Source organism: Simochromis diagramma, unplaced genomic scaffold (assembly GCF_900408965.1).
Source record: "Simochromis diagramma unplaced genomic scaffold, fSimDia1.1 OVJJ01000560.1, whole genome shotgun sequence".
Taxonomy (NCBI): domain Eukaryota; kingdom Metazoa; phylum Chordata; class Actinopteri; order Cichliformes; family Cichlidae; genus Simochromis; species Simochromis diagramma.
In genome coordinates this window covers 1-16,361 of record NW_024387383.1, presented here as the reverse complement: position 1 = coordinate 16,361, position 16,361 = coordinate 1, and the positions used below count along the sequence as shown (strand labels likewise).

The 16,361-nt window shown below is 45.0% G+C and overlaps 2 protein-coding genes and 1 long non-coding RNA gene across 3 annotated transcripts; 2 read left to right on the top strand and 1 right to left on the bottom strand.

Moving 5' to 3' along the window:
• Positions 1–15: 15 nt before the first annotated feature.
• Positions 16–1,766, top strand: LOC120720131. Its single transcript, XR_005692806.1, has 3 exons — positions 16–563; positions 1,127–1,197; positions 1,321–1,766. It is a non-coding gene; the product is annotated as an uncharacterized LOC120720131 (long non-coding RNA).
• Positions 1,767–5,859: 4,093 nt separating this feature from the next.
• Positions 5,860–7,904, bottom strand: LOC120720127 (general transcription factor II-I repeat domain-containing protein 2-like). Its single transcript, XM_040009756.1, has 2 exons — positions 7,193–7,904; positions 5,860–6,875 (listed from the first exon to the last, which is right to left on the bottom strand). Exons 1-2 carry the CDS (start codon positions 7,820–7,822, stop codon positions 6,606–6,608), a joined length of 900 nt encoding a protein of 299 aa, XP_039865690.1. The 5' UTR covers positions 7,823–7,904; the 3' UTR covers positions 5,860–6,605.
• Positions 7,905–8,927: 1,023 nt separating this feature from the next.
• On the top strand, positions 8,928–16,355 carry LOC120720128 (interferon alpha/beta receptor 1a-like). The gene is made up of 3 exons (XM_040009757.1): positions 8,928–9,140; positions 15,026–15,164; positions 15,691–16,355. The coding sequence occupies exons 1-3, from the start codon at positions 9,074–9,076 to the stop codon at positions 15,986–15,988; spliced, it is 504 nt and encodes a 167-aa protein (XP_039865691.1). The 5' UTR covers positions 8,928–9,073; the 3' UTR covers positions 15,989–16,355.
• Positions 16,356–16,361: the final 6 nt, after the last annotated feature.

The window sequence follows — 16,361 nt, the reverse complement described above, 5'->3', positions numbered from 1 at the left end:
TGAGGTGCAAGCAACAACCTGATACCTCACAGGATGGGGGCTAGGAGGAGCAGGAGGAGGTGGGATGCACTTTAAAGACTCTGAGAATCGGCCTCTGACTGTGAGGTTTTAGAGCTGTGAACTCTGCAGCAGTGAAGTGATGAAGACGAGCAAGAACAGGTGAAGCTGGCCCAGGTGAAGCTGGCCCAGGTCACGCCGCAATGCATTGTGGGAGCACGCCACCGTTTTAGCAGGTCGCGAATCAAAACAAACACACTGTGTTGGAAGGAAGATTGCTATGAACCATACTTCAAAGCAGCTCAAAAGAAAAAGGACGTTATGGAGGAAGATTGCATTGGAAGTGTGGACCCGTATGAAACACAGCTGTGGAGTAGAAACCCTGAACCGCTATTGACTTAGCTTAGCCTGATCTATTCTCGTTCCTTGTCTGTGGAGTCAGCGCGTACACGGCAAACCAATTTTGCCATTATAAATCTCTGGAGGCGCACATCCACCAAGGATCGGGTACAAGATTTGGCAATTATTAGACTCCACGTTGTCAATATGCCGTCATTCAAACAAAGGTAAGTCAGCTCGAGTACTGCGAGTGAAATGCGTTTGATTTCCCCGAACATTCAAAGTAGTGCAGCATAAATTCATTCATGAGGGGAAAGTAGAGTGAGAACATGTGGAGGCTGTTAGAGGGAAAACACAGTGCGTTCACACTGAGTAAAGTATTCTGATTGTATATTTTACAGTTTTGTACTGTCGTTCTAAAATATCATTAAATTTACATAAGTAGACTGATTTTACATGTCAAAGGTAAAATAACATAACATCACTAACCGTATTCTTATGCGGGAGTTATTTTCTGTTATTTTACGGTTGTATTTTGGCGCCCCGGCTGCCGGAATATTACCGTTTTTTTTTAACAGTGCACCCTACTTGAAAATGGAGGTAAGTTCAGTAAAGTCCTTATCACGTTAGAGTGCGCACTTCCAATTTAAATAGTGCTCTTCAAACACTTTCAGATAAGACCCTTCTCAAAGTCTAAAAAATTCAGGAGCCTAATTTTCCATGAAGTGTTATTTTTTTAGTTATTCAATAAATAATGTTTGATTAAAACCTAACTATGAATGTGTTTCAGGGAACGCTGAGGACTACTGCGCTGTTTGCTCCATGTTAGATGCTGACGCTGACCGCAGCATGATTGAAATGGTAAAACAAAACAAAAGAAACACATAAGTCTTAGTATCATTACTTGCTAATCATGTTTAAAATGTTGACTAATAGTATTCACTCAACAGAATGAGTTTTTATTTTTCGCGTGGTGTGTCCTAGGATGCTAAAGGCGTGTGCTGCTGAACTTGGAGAGCCGCTACGAGTCTTCAACCTCCAACAGAGGCTGAGGTCTTTTAACATCTGCAGGAAGCTCCTGAAGATGTTTGACCAGTTGGTGGTTAAAAAACTCCTTTGTCCCACATCATCAAACTGTTGAACTCCTCTCTGGAGGGGAAAGCGAGGGGATACAGGGCGGGAACAACTGAGCTGTAGTGCCTTTTCACTGTGACTCACTCAAATGTGGAATCCACTGGTATTCCCATTTATCCATATTATATATTCTGCATTTATATATGTGTTATATGTATATATGATATATTTATGCTTAAATCCTTACTCTCATTCCCCTTTATTGCATCTGTAACATGCAACTTCTGTCGGTGCTGTGCTGCTGGAAACTACATTTCCACCCACCTGAGGGATTAATAAACTTTCATCTAATCTAATCTTTACGCTCAGCAGAGTTCCATGAAACCCATGAAACTACAACAAACCACAGTCTGATCATCCAACAACAGCTGACACAGCAGAATATCAAGCATTATATAATACAGCGGTCTCCAACCTTTTTTACGCCACGGACCGGTTTATGCCCGACAATATTTTCACGGACCGGCCTTTAAGGTGTCGCGGATAAATACAACCAAATAAAACTAGTACCGGTACCGAAAAAAAGAAGATTTATTCATAACACACGTGAAAAGACCCAGGAAAACTGAGTAAACGATAAAAACGATAACAAAATAACGCTGAAAACCGATTAAAAACGCCGAAAACCATACATTTCACACCTGAGCCTCAACTCTCGCGGCCCGGTACCGGTCCGAGGCCCAGGGGTTGGGGACTCAGGTGTTATAATATGTAATGAGGAGGGGGCTCAGCTGTTCATATGGCTCGAATACAAAGACGACTCCTCAGCCAGGCCTCATTTCAAAGCCCTGTAGCGCCACCCTGAGGCCCCAGTGCTACCTGTACACGGGCTGTTGAGGCCAGCAGGAGGCGCTCCAGTTGAACTTGTTTTCCCATCAGTCACTGCGTGGACGCACACTTCAGCTGCATTTATGAATCATTTGAACCCTCCTTTATTTATTTTGTGCATCTCGGTGATGTTTTGTTCTGCCGGGCTGTTCTTTTGGTCCGGCTCTCAGACTAAAGGTCAGCTGTCACATCACATACATGTTTTTTTACAGGCTACTGACAAAAAAACAAACACTTTTAACCACATCCTCGCTGAAAACACAGAAATGCAGAACTTCAGCAGCACAGGAAGTTTTTTTTAGTCGTTTATTTATCCAGGTAAAAAAAAATCTCATTTCCAACAGAGTCCTGGTGTTATGAAGGAAGAAAGGCTCAGAGTTTTAAGTCGTTGCCATCACGGGCTCATCTGATTAGAATGAGAATAAGCAGTCATCAATCCTTTATAGGGTTCTCCTTTTATTCTCAGAATCAGTAAGCAAAGACACACATGGAGTGCTAACGCTGAAAGGAAATAAAGTGTGATTTAAGTCACTCAATAACTCAAAATAACACATGAACTCAGGAGACTCCAACAGAAACTCACCTCAGCTGCTGCCCCATGTGTGAGCGAAGAGTGAGCTGTAGGTGAGTGCAATCAAGGGCAAACACCACACCCAATCAAAGGTGAGGAAAAGAAACAAGGTGCATGTGATGAAGTGAGTGTGCTGAAAGGTGAGTCTTTACAACACCTGGCATCACGTCAAATATACACGTACCACATAAACACATAACATTTAAAACATATACAATATTTCATACAAACATCTGAAAAATATACAATAACAGATCCTTAAGAGCGACATTAAAAACAATCACACTGAGTAAAAGAGTTGTTCTCTCGTTCCTTTAAGATGGAGGCAGAGCCTTCAGTTTTCAGGCCCCTCTTCTGTGGAACCAGCTTCCAGTTTGGATCCGGGAGACAGACACTATCTCTACTTTCAAGATCAGGCTTCAAACTTTCCTTTGTGCTAAAGCATATAGTTAGGGCTGGACCAGGTGACCCTGAATCCTCCCTTAGTTATGCTGCAATAGACGTAGGCTGCCGGGGATTCCCATGATGCACTGGGTGTTTCTTCTTCACTCTCTTAAACAAAGTCTATTTTAGTTTCATGATCTGTAATGAAATGATCTAAATCATTTATAAAACAAACTGACCTCTACACCTGATCTTAAAACCTATTTTGTCACATCTAAATTGTAATTGGAACATGAGATGAAAATGCAAAGTTTTCTTTTCTTCACTGTTACTTGTGTTGTTGCAGGATGGGGTTAAAATCATATTTTCCTGGGTATGAGCTCCTGATCCCTCAGCTCCCAGTATGAAGTGGTTTAGTGGTGTTCTTCTCACAGGCATCTGTGTCACCTTCCCTGGAGCTGCTGGTTTAATCTTTTAAACTTGTAGGTCCTGAAACAATCTTTGCTTTCCAGTAAAATTCCTTTTGTGTCTCGTTTGTCCTGAAAAGTTTATCTGGCTGTGTTTCCTACTGACGTTGGAACTGTGACAGTTTCAGTATGGCTGTTGAGGACAGCGTGCATACTAGGGCTGCCTCGACTAGTCACGATTAGTCGACTATCAAAATCGTCGACGACTGATTTAATCGTCGACGTGTCGTTTGAAGCTTTGTAAGATCCCAAAAGACGCAGGAATAAGTAGCAGGATTTAAGAGTGTAATAACGGACTGAAACAGAAGATGGCAACACTGCATGTACAAAGATGCCAGCTGCCGTTAAACACCAAAGAAGAAGAAGAAGTAGCTTTGTCCCAGAATTCATAGCGCGGCCCATTGCGGCCCTGCTTAGTTTCCAACAATGGCGGCAGCTAGTTAGTTTTAATATTATTCTTATCATTCTTTCTGGGTCACAAAATAAACGTTTAACATATTTTCAGGCGGTGATGTAGCTGTGTAAACCTCAAATATCTGCTCAGTTTATCAAGACACCGCATATTTTCAAAAGCGCTCCGACGTTTTCGGAGACGTCTGTTACCCACTAGCTCGATAGCTAGCCGGGGGCTAGGCTCACTAGAGCCGTGAGAACACCGGACTCCCAGCAAATCGTTTTCAAACCCACCGCCGTCTTTCACTACTCAGGTTAAACATGATATATGAGTCACTTGGATAACTTAAAAATGTTATTGTTTGGCTTTTTCAGTATTTTATTTGTTCCTGAGTAAATCGGTTTGGCTGAGATTAAAGTTATAGTTTTTACACAGCTGAGTAAACGTCAAGCAGACAGCTGATTATCAGAAGTGTGAGATGCTCGAGAATTTACTCCGGTGTCCTGTTATATTTTAGATAGCAAGGAGTTTATTAAACTTCACCGAAACAATCTGCAAATTTCATTAAAATTTAATAAACTATCATCTTGTCTTTATTTTTAGTTAGCACAGACCTTAAACACTTAAAGCTGTAAGCTAATGATAGTTATATAAGAGCAGATGCTGCTGGTGCAATAAGCTGTATGTCTTACGTCCAATGGATGATGATCTGATTAGTCGACTATCAAAATAATCGGTTGTGGCAGCCGTAGTGCACACACAGTTCTGGAAGGCTAAGCAACTTGGAAAGAAATGTGTCTGGACTTGTTGCTTGAAGACGTTTCACCTCTCATCCAAGAAGCTTCTTCAGTTCTAAGGTCAAATGGTGGAGAGTCCCAGATTTAAGCCCTAAGTGTCCCCCCAGAGGGTCATGGACCCCCGTTGCTCCTCTACCTAATCACATGAGCCGAGGTGTGAAAACCGGTGCCTCTGTTCAAAGAGGGTCGGAGAACAGAGGCGGTGGCTTATGACACCAACTGTCTGCCATTTATAATCCAGAACCTTCACAGACACAGTTCTGGAAGGTTCTCCGTATTTAGCTGAAGGGTTTCTATATCAGACCCTCGGTCTGTAACCAGCCTGCAGAAATGTGGACTTAGATTTATTTCACAATCTAAACTATGAGTCTGGATCATGAAACCTGATATCTGTCTTCATTTGATTATAATGAATTCAAACGCTTCCTGTTGATAGCACAAGACACTGAAATTCTTTAGTCCTCTGTTTAATTTTGTGGGAATATTTACATAAATCCTGCAGCAGCGGTTTGTAAGAAAAGAAGGACACATTTATAAAGCTCCATATTTCTGAAGCACTACTCTCAGACTGACCGACCACGAAATCCTTTAGTCCAGCATGGAAATCACAGATAACTTATTGTGACGCATCAAACGGTGCACCTTTATGACAGGTAAATATTAAATCCAACTGCGCATGTGCTGCTTTTCAGTTCTGAATTCTTTAGACAACAGATCTAAAAGTTTGTGTTTTTTAAGAGTGCAGGTCAAAGGTCAGAAGCACAGATGCAGTTGTTAAGTCATAACGTACTCATGTTTTTAAACATGTTTTGTATCTTGTTCTATTTAAACTGAACAAGCCCCTAAAAACAGTCAGTGATCACTGTCGGCCTCTCTCGGTTTTTACCACCACTGTTCATTTTAAAGCTCAGTTTTTAAACCCTTACGATGTAGCTACAGCCCATGCAGCAGTATATTAATGACTAACCTCGTATTGTGGATGGATTATCTCAGTTGTTCTCCTGACTGAAGTTTGGTCCGTTTACAGCAGGGGTGCTCACACTTTTTCCGCATGTGAGCTACTTATAAAATGACCAAGTCAAAATGATCTACCCACTACAAAAATCCAAAACATATACTTATTTATAAATATATTGAGGATTCTTTATATCTACAATGTATATACATGCATAACCGCAATATCCAATATTTCACAACACAATTAACAATGTAAATTTTTTGTCATTACCTGAGTTTACTCTGATGACTTGCACTGAATTGAATCAGCCAGGGATGCATAGTCCGGACAGTAGCTGCTGACGGCCAGCCTCAAACATACTTCCAAATGTTCATCAGTCATGGTGGAACGGTACTTGGACTTAATGATCTTCATGTGGGAAAATTATGACTCACATAAATAAGTGGAGCCGAATAATGCAGTCAAAGAGGCAGCACATTTCCTCATGTTGGGGTACTTTACTTCTGTGAGTAAGTTCCAGAACTGTCCATGATCTCTGGACTTCAGCTCAATGTCGGCTTGTAGTGTCAAAATCTCATCTTCCACTCCAGAAGAGTTCAGGTGAAATAGTTTTGCAATTTTTGATGCGAGTGAATCGACCTCAGCATCTTCCCGAAAAGGATAGCACATGAAGGTAGCGACTGGCTCGAGCAAAGAAAAGTCTTGAAAGCGTTTGTCAAACTCTGACAGACAATTGTCAATCTGTGTAGCGTGCACTGTCAAGTTGCAAACAGGCCATCCCTTGCATCTCCAGCTCTGACGCCAGGTTTTGAAAGTTTATCAAATCATGGCGCTGCAGCTTTAAAGAGAGATGTTGCATCTTTCGTTTGAAAGCATTAACTGAGCTGATCATGTTGATCACTGTTTTGTCTTTTCCTTGCAGCTGTAGATTAAGGTCATTCAACATGTTTGTCAGATCGGTTAAAAATGCCAAGTCTAACAGCCACTGACCGTCATTAAGTTGCATGTAATAATAATAATGGATTGGATTTATATAGCGCTTTTCAAGGCACCCAAAGCGCTTTACAATGCCACTATTCATTCACTCTCACATTCACACACGGGTGGAGGCAGCTACAGTTGTAGCCACAGCTGCCCTGGGGCAGACTGACAGAAGCGAGGGTGCCATATCGCGCCATCGGCCCCTCTGGCCAACACCAGTAGGCAAGTAGGGTAAAGTGTCTTGCCCAAGGACACAACGACCAGGACAGAGAGCCCAGGGATCGAACCGGCGACCTTCCGGTTACAGATGCGATTCCCAACCCCCTGAGCCAGGTCGTCCATGTATTCTGCTTGTCCAGCTACACGGAAAAACTCCTTAATCTCCGGACAGAGCTCTCGAAATCTTTGCAGGAATTTCCCTCGACTAAGCCACCTCACGTCAGTGTGTAGCAACAACTCAGAGTGGTCGCAGTCAGCCTTCTCCAGATGTGCACGAAATAACCGTCTTTGAAGAGATCTGGCGCGAATAGAACAGGCGATCTTCGTTGCAACATTCATGATCTCCTTCATGTTGAGCATTTTAGCGCATAACGCTTGTTGGTGGATTATGCAATGGTAATTTAGGAAGTCCGGGAAAGCCTCGTCCTGCCTGCACTTGGCAATAAATCCATTCAAGCGGCCAACCATTGCGGGTGCTCCATCTGTGGTAATAGACACCAATTTGTACACTGGGAGCTGGGTTTTCTCGATAAAGTTTTTGAACGACTGATATATGTCCTCTCCTCGCGTCTGTTCTTTCATGGGCAGGACTGTTAATAGCTCTTCTTTTGCAGTGATATCAGTAAACACCATACGAATGAAAATGCACACCTGGGCTGTGTCACTCACGTCCGTAGATTCGTCCAACTGCAGTGAGAAACACTGGCAATCTCCGATGTCCTTCCAAAGTTGCTGGGTTAAATCCTCCGCCATGGCTTCACAGCACCTTGGTTCAAATCACAGACAAACAGGATCCCACAGCTGTTTATGTTTTTGAACACATTTTGCACAGAGAGGCGTTTTTTGAAAAATGTATTGATGCAATGTTGAATATTATTACACAGGAAAAAAAACAACTACAGTAAAATAATGACACCGTGATGCCTCTGCCTTTGTAAATGGAGGGACAGCAACTGTGTGTAAAACCTGCAGACAGTCAGATTAACAGTATTTTGTCTCTATCTGCCATTCTGCAATTCATCTCATGTAAGCAATAACGTGGCGCACAGCGTGACGTGAAAAAGGCACATACCTTTGATGTTGCGTGATGAACCACACCTAAACGCAAAAAAGGAGTTTAAAAAAATCTGTTTTCGGTGATTGGAAACGCCGTCTACGTGGACGAAACAGCTGCGTGTTCAAAAATACCCGTGTAGGTGCGGACGTAGCGTAAAAGAGTTAGTAGTTTATTTTATTACTACCTGTAATTTATTGCAGATTACTTGTATTTGCTTAATTGTTTACTAAAGGTTTGAGGTGTGAAATAAACCACAATGGAGCAAAATATGTGTGTGTGGTTGGAGGATGTGTTAGTGCATGTGCACGCGCGGGGGTGGGGGGCGCGAACATTTTTCTTGTAAAACAAAGGGGGGTCGGGGAGGGGGGTGGCTAGCAAAAAAGTTTGGGAACCGCTGACGTAGCACATCATTATATAGCAACTAGCCCAACTTCAGTAACCCTACAAACGTCACTTCTGTTTAGTTTTCTGTCTTCATTTATGTTGGAAGTGACAGCAGAGCTGTACGTTTTAATTTTTTCACAAATCTCTCAGTCAGAACATGCTATATCATGTTTAGGTGGAAACTAGCGAGCTAACTTCCTACTAACTTCATGTTATGTAATAAATCCTGTTTTCATGGATGCCTGGATGTTAAACTTAATTTTTACACCTGGTAAAGCAGCAACACTGATCATTTTATTACAGATTAAAGAATTTAGACAGTTTTTAACTCTCAGTGATGCCACAGTGACACAGTCCCAGACCAAGACAACAACAACGGCGCAGACGCGTCTCAGACCGGACGTTGATTGAGGCCCCGCCCATTCTTTTATTTTGAAAACCACGCCGGAACAGAACTCTGTGAATTACAGAGAGAGAGTTACGTGCCGAGTCAGTCCGATCCGTGAGTCGGTGAGTCTGTCGGTGTGGACGTTTCTCGGTCCGTGGGTCCTGTCAGCGGCGCGATGTCCGCCGCCCCCCGCCACGACCTCGCTCTTCTTCACGGCCTCCTCCTCCTCCTCTTCTTCTGTGGTAAGTCCCGCAACTGGCTGCGTTAGCATAGCATGCTAGCCTCGGTCCGTGCTGCTTATTTACTTAATTTTCTTCGAAACTACAGAGCGAGGCTCACCTGTGTGCCGCGCGGGTCTCTCACCTGCCCGCGGTGGGGTTTATATTTGAGATTAAATGATCGTTTTAGTCCGCAGCTGTTTGTGTGTGTGTGTGTGTGTGTGTGTGTGTGTGTGTGTGTGTGTGCGCGCGCGTGTGCGTGCGCACAAACGGGAAGCAAACTGGTTAAACTGGCACGGACTGGCTCGGTGTCATAGTCAGGAATGCCAGGTTGGTGGGGCTGAAGGCTCTACGAAGCAGACAGAGTGTGTTAAAGTGGATAAAATGAGTGTGTGTGCGCGCGTGTGCGTGCATGTGTGTGCGCGCGCGCGCAGGCAGGCAGCTAGCTCTGGCATAAATCAGCGGTGGCTGTTATTGGAGTGAAAGCTGTAATCATAATATTTCTGTGCGGTGACACATGATCAGAGAAGCCTGGGTGTTCGGGACATGAAGTCGATCATGTTTCACAGTGGGGGGGATTCCCTCTGTACAGGCGTCCCACGGGGGGGTTTTACAGTGTATTTACCGGATGAAATGTATGATAATATTTCCCAGAGCAGGTTTGGGATGTGCGCTTCGTCTCATGTTATGATTGTGCACAGAGACACGAAGATGCGCCTCGGGCTGCTGGACTGACTCACCTTTTACTTTGTCTTTCAGGATTCTTTAAACAGGAGATAACGGAGATAAAATAAGAGTTTTTATTCAGAGTTGTGCTCCTAAATACAGTATTACAGTAAATATACTCCAAGTATTGCATTAAAGTTGTACTTTGTGTGCGCGGTGTTTTCAGTTTGTTGCCCGCGGCCGTGTCCGTGAGCTTTGATGGCGTCTGTGTTTTCGGGAAACTGATCTGAGCTCACTGCAGTTCCTGATTGTCTGTTCCTCATAGCTGCTGGATGATGTAAATAGCTGACAGGAGAATGAACTCGTGGTGTTAAAGTTTCTGCAGAAATCATCTGTTCCTGGTAAACATAAATGGGAAGAGGTCAGGGATTTACTCAGGGACAAAACGATTTGACAAACAGCATAAAAACGTCTTGTTCCACTTCCTCTCTCGCTGCTCTCTTCTGCTTTTCTGTGAAAGACTGAGGCTGTGTTCACACTCAGGATAAAGATTGTCGAACAGCACCCACAGAATGAAAATAAACCTGCATGACTGTGAAACCAAACATGGAGGAAAAAGCTGTGTTTGCAAAAACCGAAGGCTGTTCCTGTTCCTACGTTTGAAGCATCAGAGCGGCTCTGAAACAGGCGGCAGGGTCAGCGTGCTCTGGTGTAAACGGTGACGGTCAGGAGGGCTGCCGCTCCTCTGCGTTATTGCGCTGACCTTTCGCAGGTGTGTCGATGGTGGACAAACCCCATGATCTGCTGGACGCCCACCATCATGCCACAAACAGGAACTTCAGATGTTCCACACTGAGCGGTGTGGAACATCTGAAGTTCCTCTCCACCTCTGGTGCTGGAACCCTGTGGATCGTCAGCTCACACTGAATCCATTTTAATCAGAGTTCAGCAGGTCCTCGTTCAGCTGCCAGGCGTCTGAGCTCGTTTGACCTGAAGCTGTCAGAAAGGAGGGAAATGATCGAGTGGAAAGTCCTCTTCACAGCAGTTATTCTTCCTTCACCCTTTATGTGACAGAAACTAGAACCACAGGAGTCCGATGTGTGTCCACTCTGAGAAATCAGGCGATAAAGAAGGAAAAAACTTTATTAACTGCCCTGATCTCGCTGTGAGTGCAGAGCACACAGACGCTGTGAGAGCACGCCACTCTGACAGAGCTTCTTCTGTCTTGTCTGTTTTCTGTTTGTTGTCATGTATCTGTTGTGTGACTGCTGTGTGCGAGCGACACACACCTTTTATTGGGGTCAATAAATTGACCTGAATCAGTAAAATGGATCCGAGCTTCAAACAATTCTGTTTTTATGCCGGCGTCATCGAGCCCCACAGGTTCTCCCACTCTCAGTGTGATGCATAGTTTAGTGTGCACACCTCAGCCTTTGTCCTCTGTGTGTGTGTGTGTGTGTGTGTGTGTGTGTGTGTGTGTGTGTGTGTGTGTGTGTGTGTGTGTTGTATCAAAATGTGTGAGTACATCATGTCAACAAAGTCTTCATTTGGTGTGTTTCCCTTTAGTGATCAGCTTCTACTGGTGTGTGAGGGTCGGCTCGTGCAGTGTAGGGTGACTGGTCAATAACTGGTCAATAACTGGTCAATAACTGGTCAATAACTGGTCAATAACTGGTCAATAACTGGTCAATAACTGGTCAATAACTGGTCAACAGTCGGCCAGTGTGAGGCTTGGTGGTGCTTTATGGTTTAACGGTGGCCATAATAGTTTTACAGGGAGTCATTTAGAGTCGGTCAGCCTGGATGAACCTGCAGGACTCTGCTGACTTCATGACTGTCATGACAGGTTCCCAGTGGTCACATGGGTTTAGTACTGATCTGTTTCAGGTGGCTGCTGCTGTAACGCACAGCTCTCCCCGTCAGTGTGTCTCTAGTATTTGTGTGCAGACTCTGGTGCTGTGTGAGCTGCTGATTGTTGTGTGGATTCACTTTCATTTCACTTTGCCTCGGTGTGTTTCTCTCTGATTCATGACTTGAGTTTCACTGTGAGTCTGAGGCCACGCCTGTGTCAGTGGCGTGTCTCTGCAGGCTGAAGGACACTTCCCCTCCTCACCTCAGGCACAGATCGCACAGACACAGTTTCCTGTAGTTGTGTGCTTGCGGTGGTGAAGGCTGGCACGTCGTTACTCAGGGCGGTGAGCCGACACCCTTTGTTGAGCAACAGTTTCACCTTGAAGTTGTTCTGCTTTGGATTCGCATCAGTAACACGTTTGGCACACAGACCCCCCCACTCAGCTCCCTGTCACTGCACTGCATTTAACTCATATACACCATCAACATGTCCACGCTACACTCGCTTCGAGTACGTTTGATGCTTGCAATGAATTTTCCCGTGTTTCTGGTCCTTCAAAAGTTCAGCAGATCTCCACCTGCAGGGCTGAAAAACGTCAGCTCTGAGGAAACATCGAGTCAGCTTTAAAGCCACTGCAGGAGTCCCGGTCTGAAGACTCGGCCTGTGTTTGTTAAAGCAGCTGTGAGCAGCTGTGTGATGCTTCCTTTAGATCCTTTAGATTTCTTCTGCTGCGTACAAATAGCTCTGCTGTGTATAAAAGAGTAAAAGTGGTGAGAAAATCAAATCAGTCAGTTCTGTCCCACACGGTCAGTGATTTCACAGCGGCAGCGCGTTGAAACATGAAATAAATGCCGTTCCTGAATGTTGGTGACTTCCCAGGAGCGCTCAGGCTGGGCCGCTGTGTTCAGAGAGGCGCACAACCCAGCGCTGGTACCTTCTCAAAGTGCATTGTGGGTAAACTTTGAGGCTCTTTGTCTGCTCGGAGCGTCGTCAGGCAGATACTCCTCACCGCTGAATAATCTCAGAGTGGCTGTGATTCTGGGGGATTATTGTTTTGTTGCTGTGGCCAGCACATCTGGATCCAGGTGTGGGGGAAGCTCAGTCTTTATCCACAGTTCCTCCTTCACTCTCACAAATGCTTTCTCGCTCATATTTTTATTCTGCTCGGAAACACCTGTGCTTTATTTTTGTCCCTGGGGCTGCTGGGTAAATAATCACTCTCACTCCCAGTGCGGTCAGGTTAGTCGCAGCACTTCCTGTTCCTCGGCAGACGCTGTGCTGGTGTTTTTACTCGATGTGCAGACGCTTGTTTTCGTGGCTGATACGATTATTGTTATTCTGATCTAGGGCTGTTCGATATAACCATATATATTGGTTGCTGGAGTACTTTTCTATGCTGTGGTGTGCTGGGGGAGCAGCACAGCAAAGAAGGACTCATCCAGGCTGGAGAAACTGATCAGGAAGGCTGGCTCTGTGGTCGGCATGAAGCTGGACACTCTGGTGACAGTGGCAGAGAAAAGGACACTAAAAAAACTGCTGGACATTATGAAGGATGCTGGGCATCCTCTGCACACGGCCATTAACAACCAGAAGAGTCTGTTCAGTGACAGGTTGCTTCTCCCCAAGACAAAAACTAACAGACTTAAAAACTCCTTTGTCCCACACGCCATCAGACTGTTTAACTCCTCTCTGGAGGGGAGAGGGAGGGGAGACAGGAGGACAAAGGAGGGGGAACAACTAAGCTGTAGTGCCTCTTCACCTCACTGTGCAATACTTTTGTTAATAGTCAACGGTGCAATAGACCTCAATACTTGAAATGTGCAATTCACTTGTATTTTTATTTTTATTCCTATTTATTCTATTTATCCCCTTCGTATATTTTATTTATATATGTGTGTGTGTGTGTGTGTGTGTGTGTGTGTGTGTATATATAATATTCTGTAACTGTAACTTCTGTCGGTGCTGTGCTTTTGGAAACCGAATTTCCCAGAGGAACCCACCCGAGGGATTAATAAAGTTTTATCTTATCTTATATGGATGACGATACAAAAACGTCGATCGTTTCATTTTACGCTATCGTTTGTTTCGTGGTGTCGCAAAATAAACTGTTTACAGCAATATTTGTTCATGGTTCTGATGTCACTGTAGTGGCTATATTCATTTATTAAAGTTCTCTCTTTCTCTTATATTTAATAGAACCACACTACGGACGGACAAGCGCCTGTTTTTATCCGTTGTCGTTAGCAACAACGACGGTAACAGCATCGCGTGTCCGCTTGTTTATGTTCCACATAAACCTTTCACAATAAAGCTCAAGATCCTGTTGAGACTTTTCAAAATAAACTGAATCACGTGAAAGAGCAGATTATTTACGATGAGAAGTAAAAAAGAGCCGCCAGGTGCTAAAAAATCAACCTTAGACTCAAACATCAGAACAGGCTTTTCCCCGCAGCACGCCGTGTGATAAATACTCACAAAGAAAAAAATGTATCGTTTCATGCATCGTTAAAACACTCGACTCCGGGTAAAGGACGCGCAGCTGGAAACACTTCACCCAAGTCGAGCTGCCCGAGATTCACAGAATTTACAGAAATTGTTACATTTTTGTGATTTATATCGTTGTCAGGACGATAGAATTCTGATATCGGGATGTGAGATTTTGGTCATATCGCACAGCCCTATTCTGATCACAGCCACGTGGACCTGATTTACAGCTGCGGGGCCAGCAGCTGAGGACGAAGGAACAACATAAGGGTCATGTGACAAGTTGATGGCTATTTTTCAAAATAAAAGCCTCAGTTAGTTATAGGACCTAGGGATGGATAATTGGGGAGGGAATCAAACATGGGGTTCATGTCCCAGACTGAGGTCACAATGACCACCTGTGGACACCTGAAGACCGAGACTAGAGGCAAGATGGCGGCAGCTGATCTGCTGCGTGTGCACGTGCGTGTGCACGTGTTACAAACCCTCAGACCACACACACACACAGCAGGGCTATAGACTAACGTTTACTTCTGTAACTTGTCCTTTTCCCCATGTGTCTGCGATGACACCTGTAACCTGGGTGCACGTGACATCATTACTGGAGGTGGGGTTTATTTTCAAGCCATTTGAACTTTGAACGGAACATCTTCTTTGGGAATATCGTAGGCAATGTTAAACCTCATGTCGGCGTCCTCTGACGACCTGTTTGCTGCTGCCTGAAAGGCCGACGTCTCGGGACTACTTCCTGTGAGGTCGCGCTGACGACACTGAGCTGGAAAGATTTCTGTTTTTCTCTTCGCACACACATGTTGACTTTCTCAGAGTGCGAGAGAGAGCGATATAGAACGCATAGTATGCAAACTGTTAACCCCACTCCAGCCAATCCTCTGTTTCTGTCCTGCAGGTGGAGCCGATGGATCCGAGGTGCCGCCTCCTCAGAACGTCATCACGAAGACCTTGAACACCAACTACACGCTGAGCTGGGACTGGCCGCCGGGCGCTGCAGGGACCCACGCCGTCACCTTCACCACGCAATATGTGCCGTAAGTCTGAGAATCACGAGGGCGGGGCTTATTTACCTGTCAGACGGTGGACACAGGGGGCGTGGTCCACCTCACCAAACCAGCGACAGGAAGCTGTCAGAGAGGCTTACTGGAAACGGGCTCAGGCTCAGCCATCTCTTCCTCATACTTGAAGCAGAGCCTGAGCCCGGCTCGTGTTTCTCCTCTCTGGTTTCACTGGAAGTCATTTGAGACGTTTATTAACCACCTGGCCTGCCATCATGTGATCACATAAAGACCTTTTAACTCCTCGCTGGTATTTTAATACGAGTTTAAGTGTAAGTCAGAGTGTGCTCCATGCCTCAGAGAGCCGTGGAGCAGCCTTCCTCTTCGCAGTTTTCCTCCCTCGTCCCCATCATCCTGCTTCCACAGGCGTTAACCTCCCAGCCCCGACCTATGAAACAGACACGTTTACTGAAACATGGCTGGTGTGTTGCTGTTGTAATTAGATTTGATTCAATGAAAGCTCTCCCTCCACTAATGTGTTTTCATGTTCTCGTATCCTCAGGAGGTACCAGCTGAAGTTTAAGAAGAAGAAGACAAACTGGATCACGGCGTGCAACCAGACGTCACACCGGTCATGTGACCTCACACGGTTCAACCTGCACTACCTGGGCATCTTCGTGCTCCAGGTGCGAGCCACCGTGGACGGGCAGCACTCGGAGTGGGCGCAGACGGAGTTCTGCCCCGATAAGGAGGGTAAGACGAGTGCTCGGCTTTCCAGGAACTGCGATGTGCACATGCTGCAGCAGCGTGTGAGCACACGTGTGAGCTCACCACAAACCATGAAAAACAAGGTGTTGTGACTCAGAGGCGAGCAGCCTTTGCACAGTATCGGTGCAACAGCCGAGAGCTGCGCTCAGCAGAGATAAAGGTTTCCAGCTTCAAATATGTGACTGTGAATCGTGCGTCCATGTGTGAGGCTCTCATCACTGCAGTAAATGAACCAGAATCAGCCAAGCAGTGACAGAAAGTCTGTGCAGGTGTTCACTACACATCCTGGGACCTGAGCTCACCTGTTGTCTGAACCATTAGTGTAGATACCCTCAAGCCCACAGTTCTGACCCAACTTTTATTCAACCAGCGAGTTTTTTAATTTTGTTTTGTTTTTACCCTAAGTGACGCGGGAGTCTCTCTAAGTCGATGTCCAAGAGGTTTCTCAGCTTTTATTTACATTTC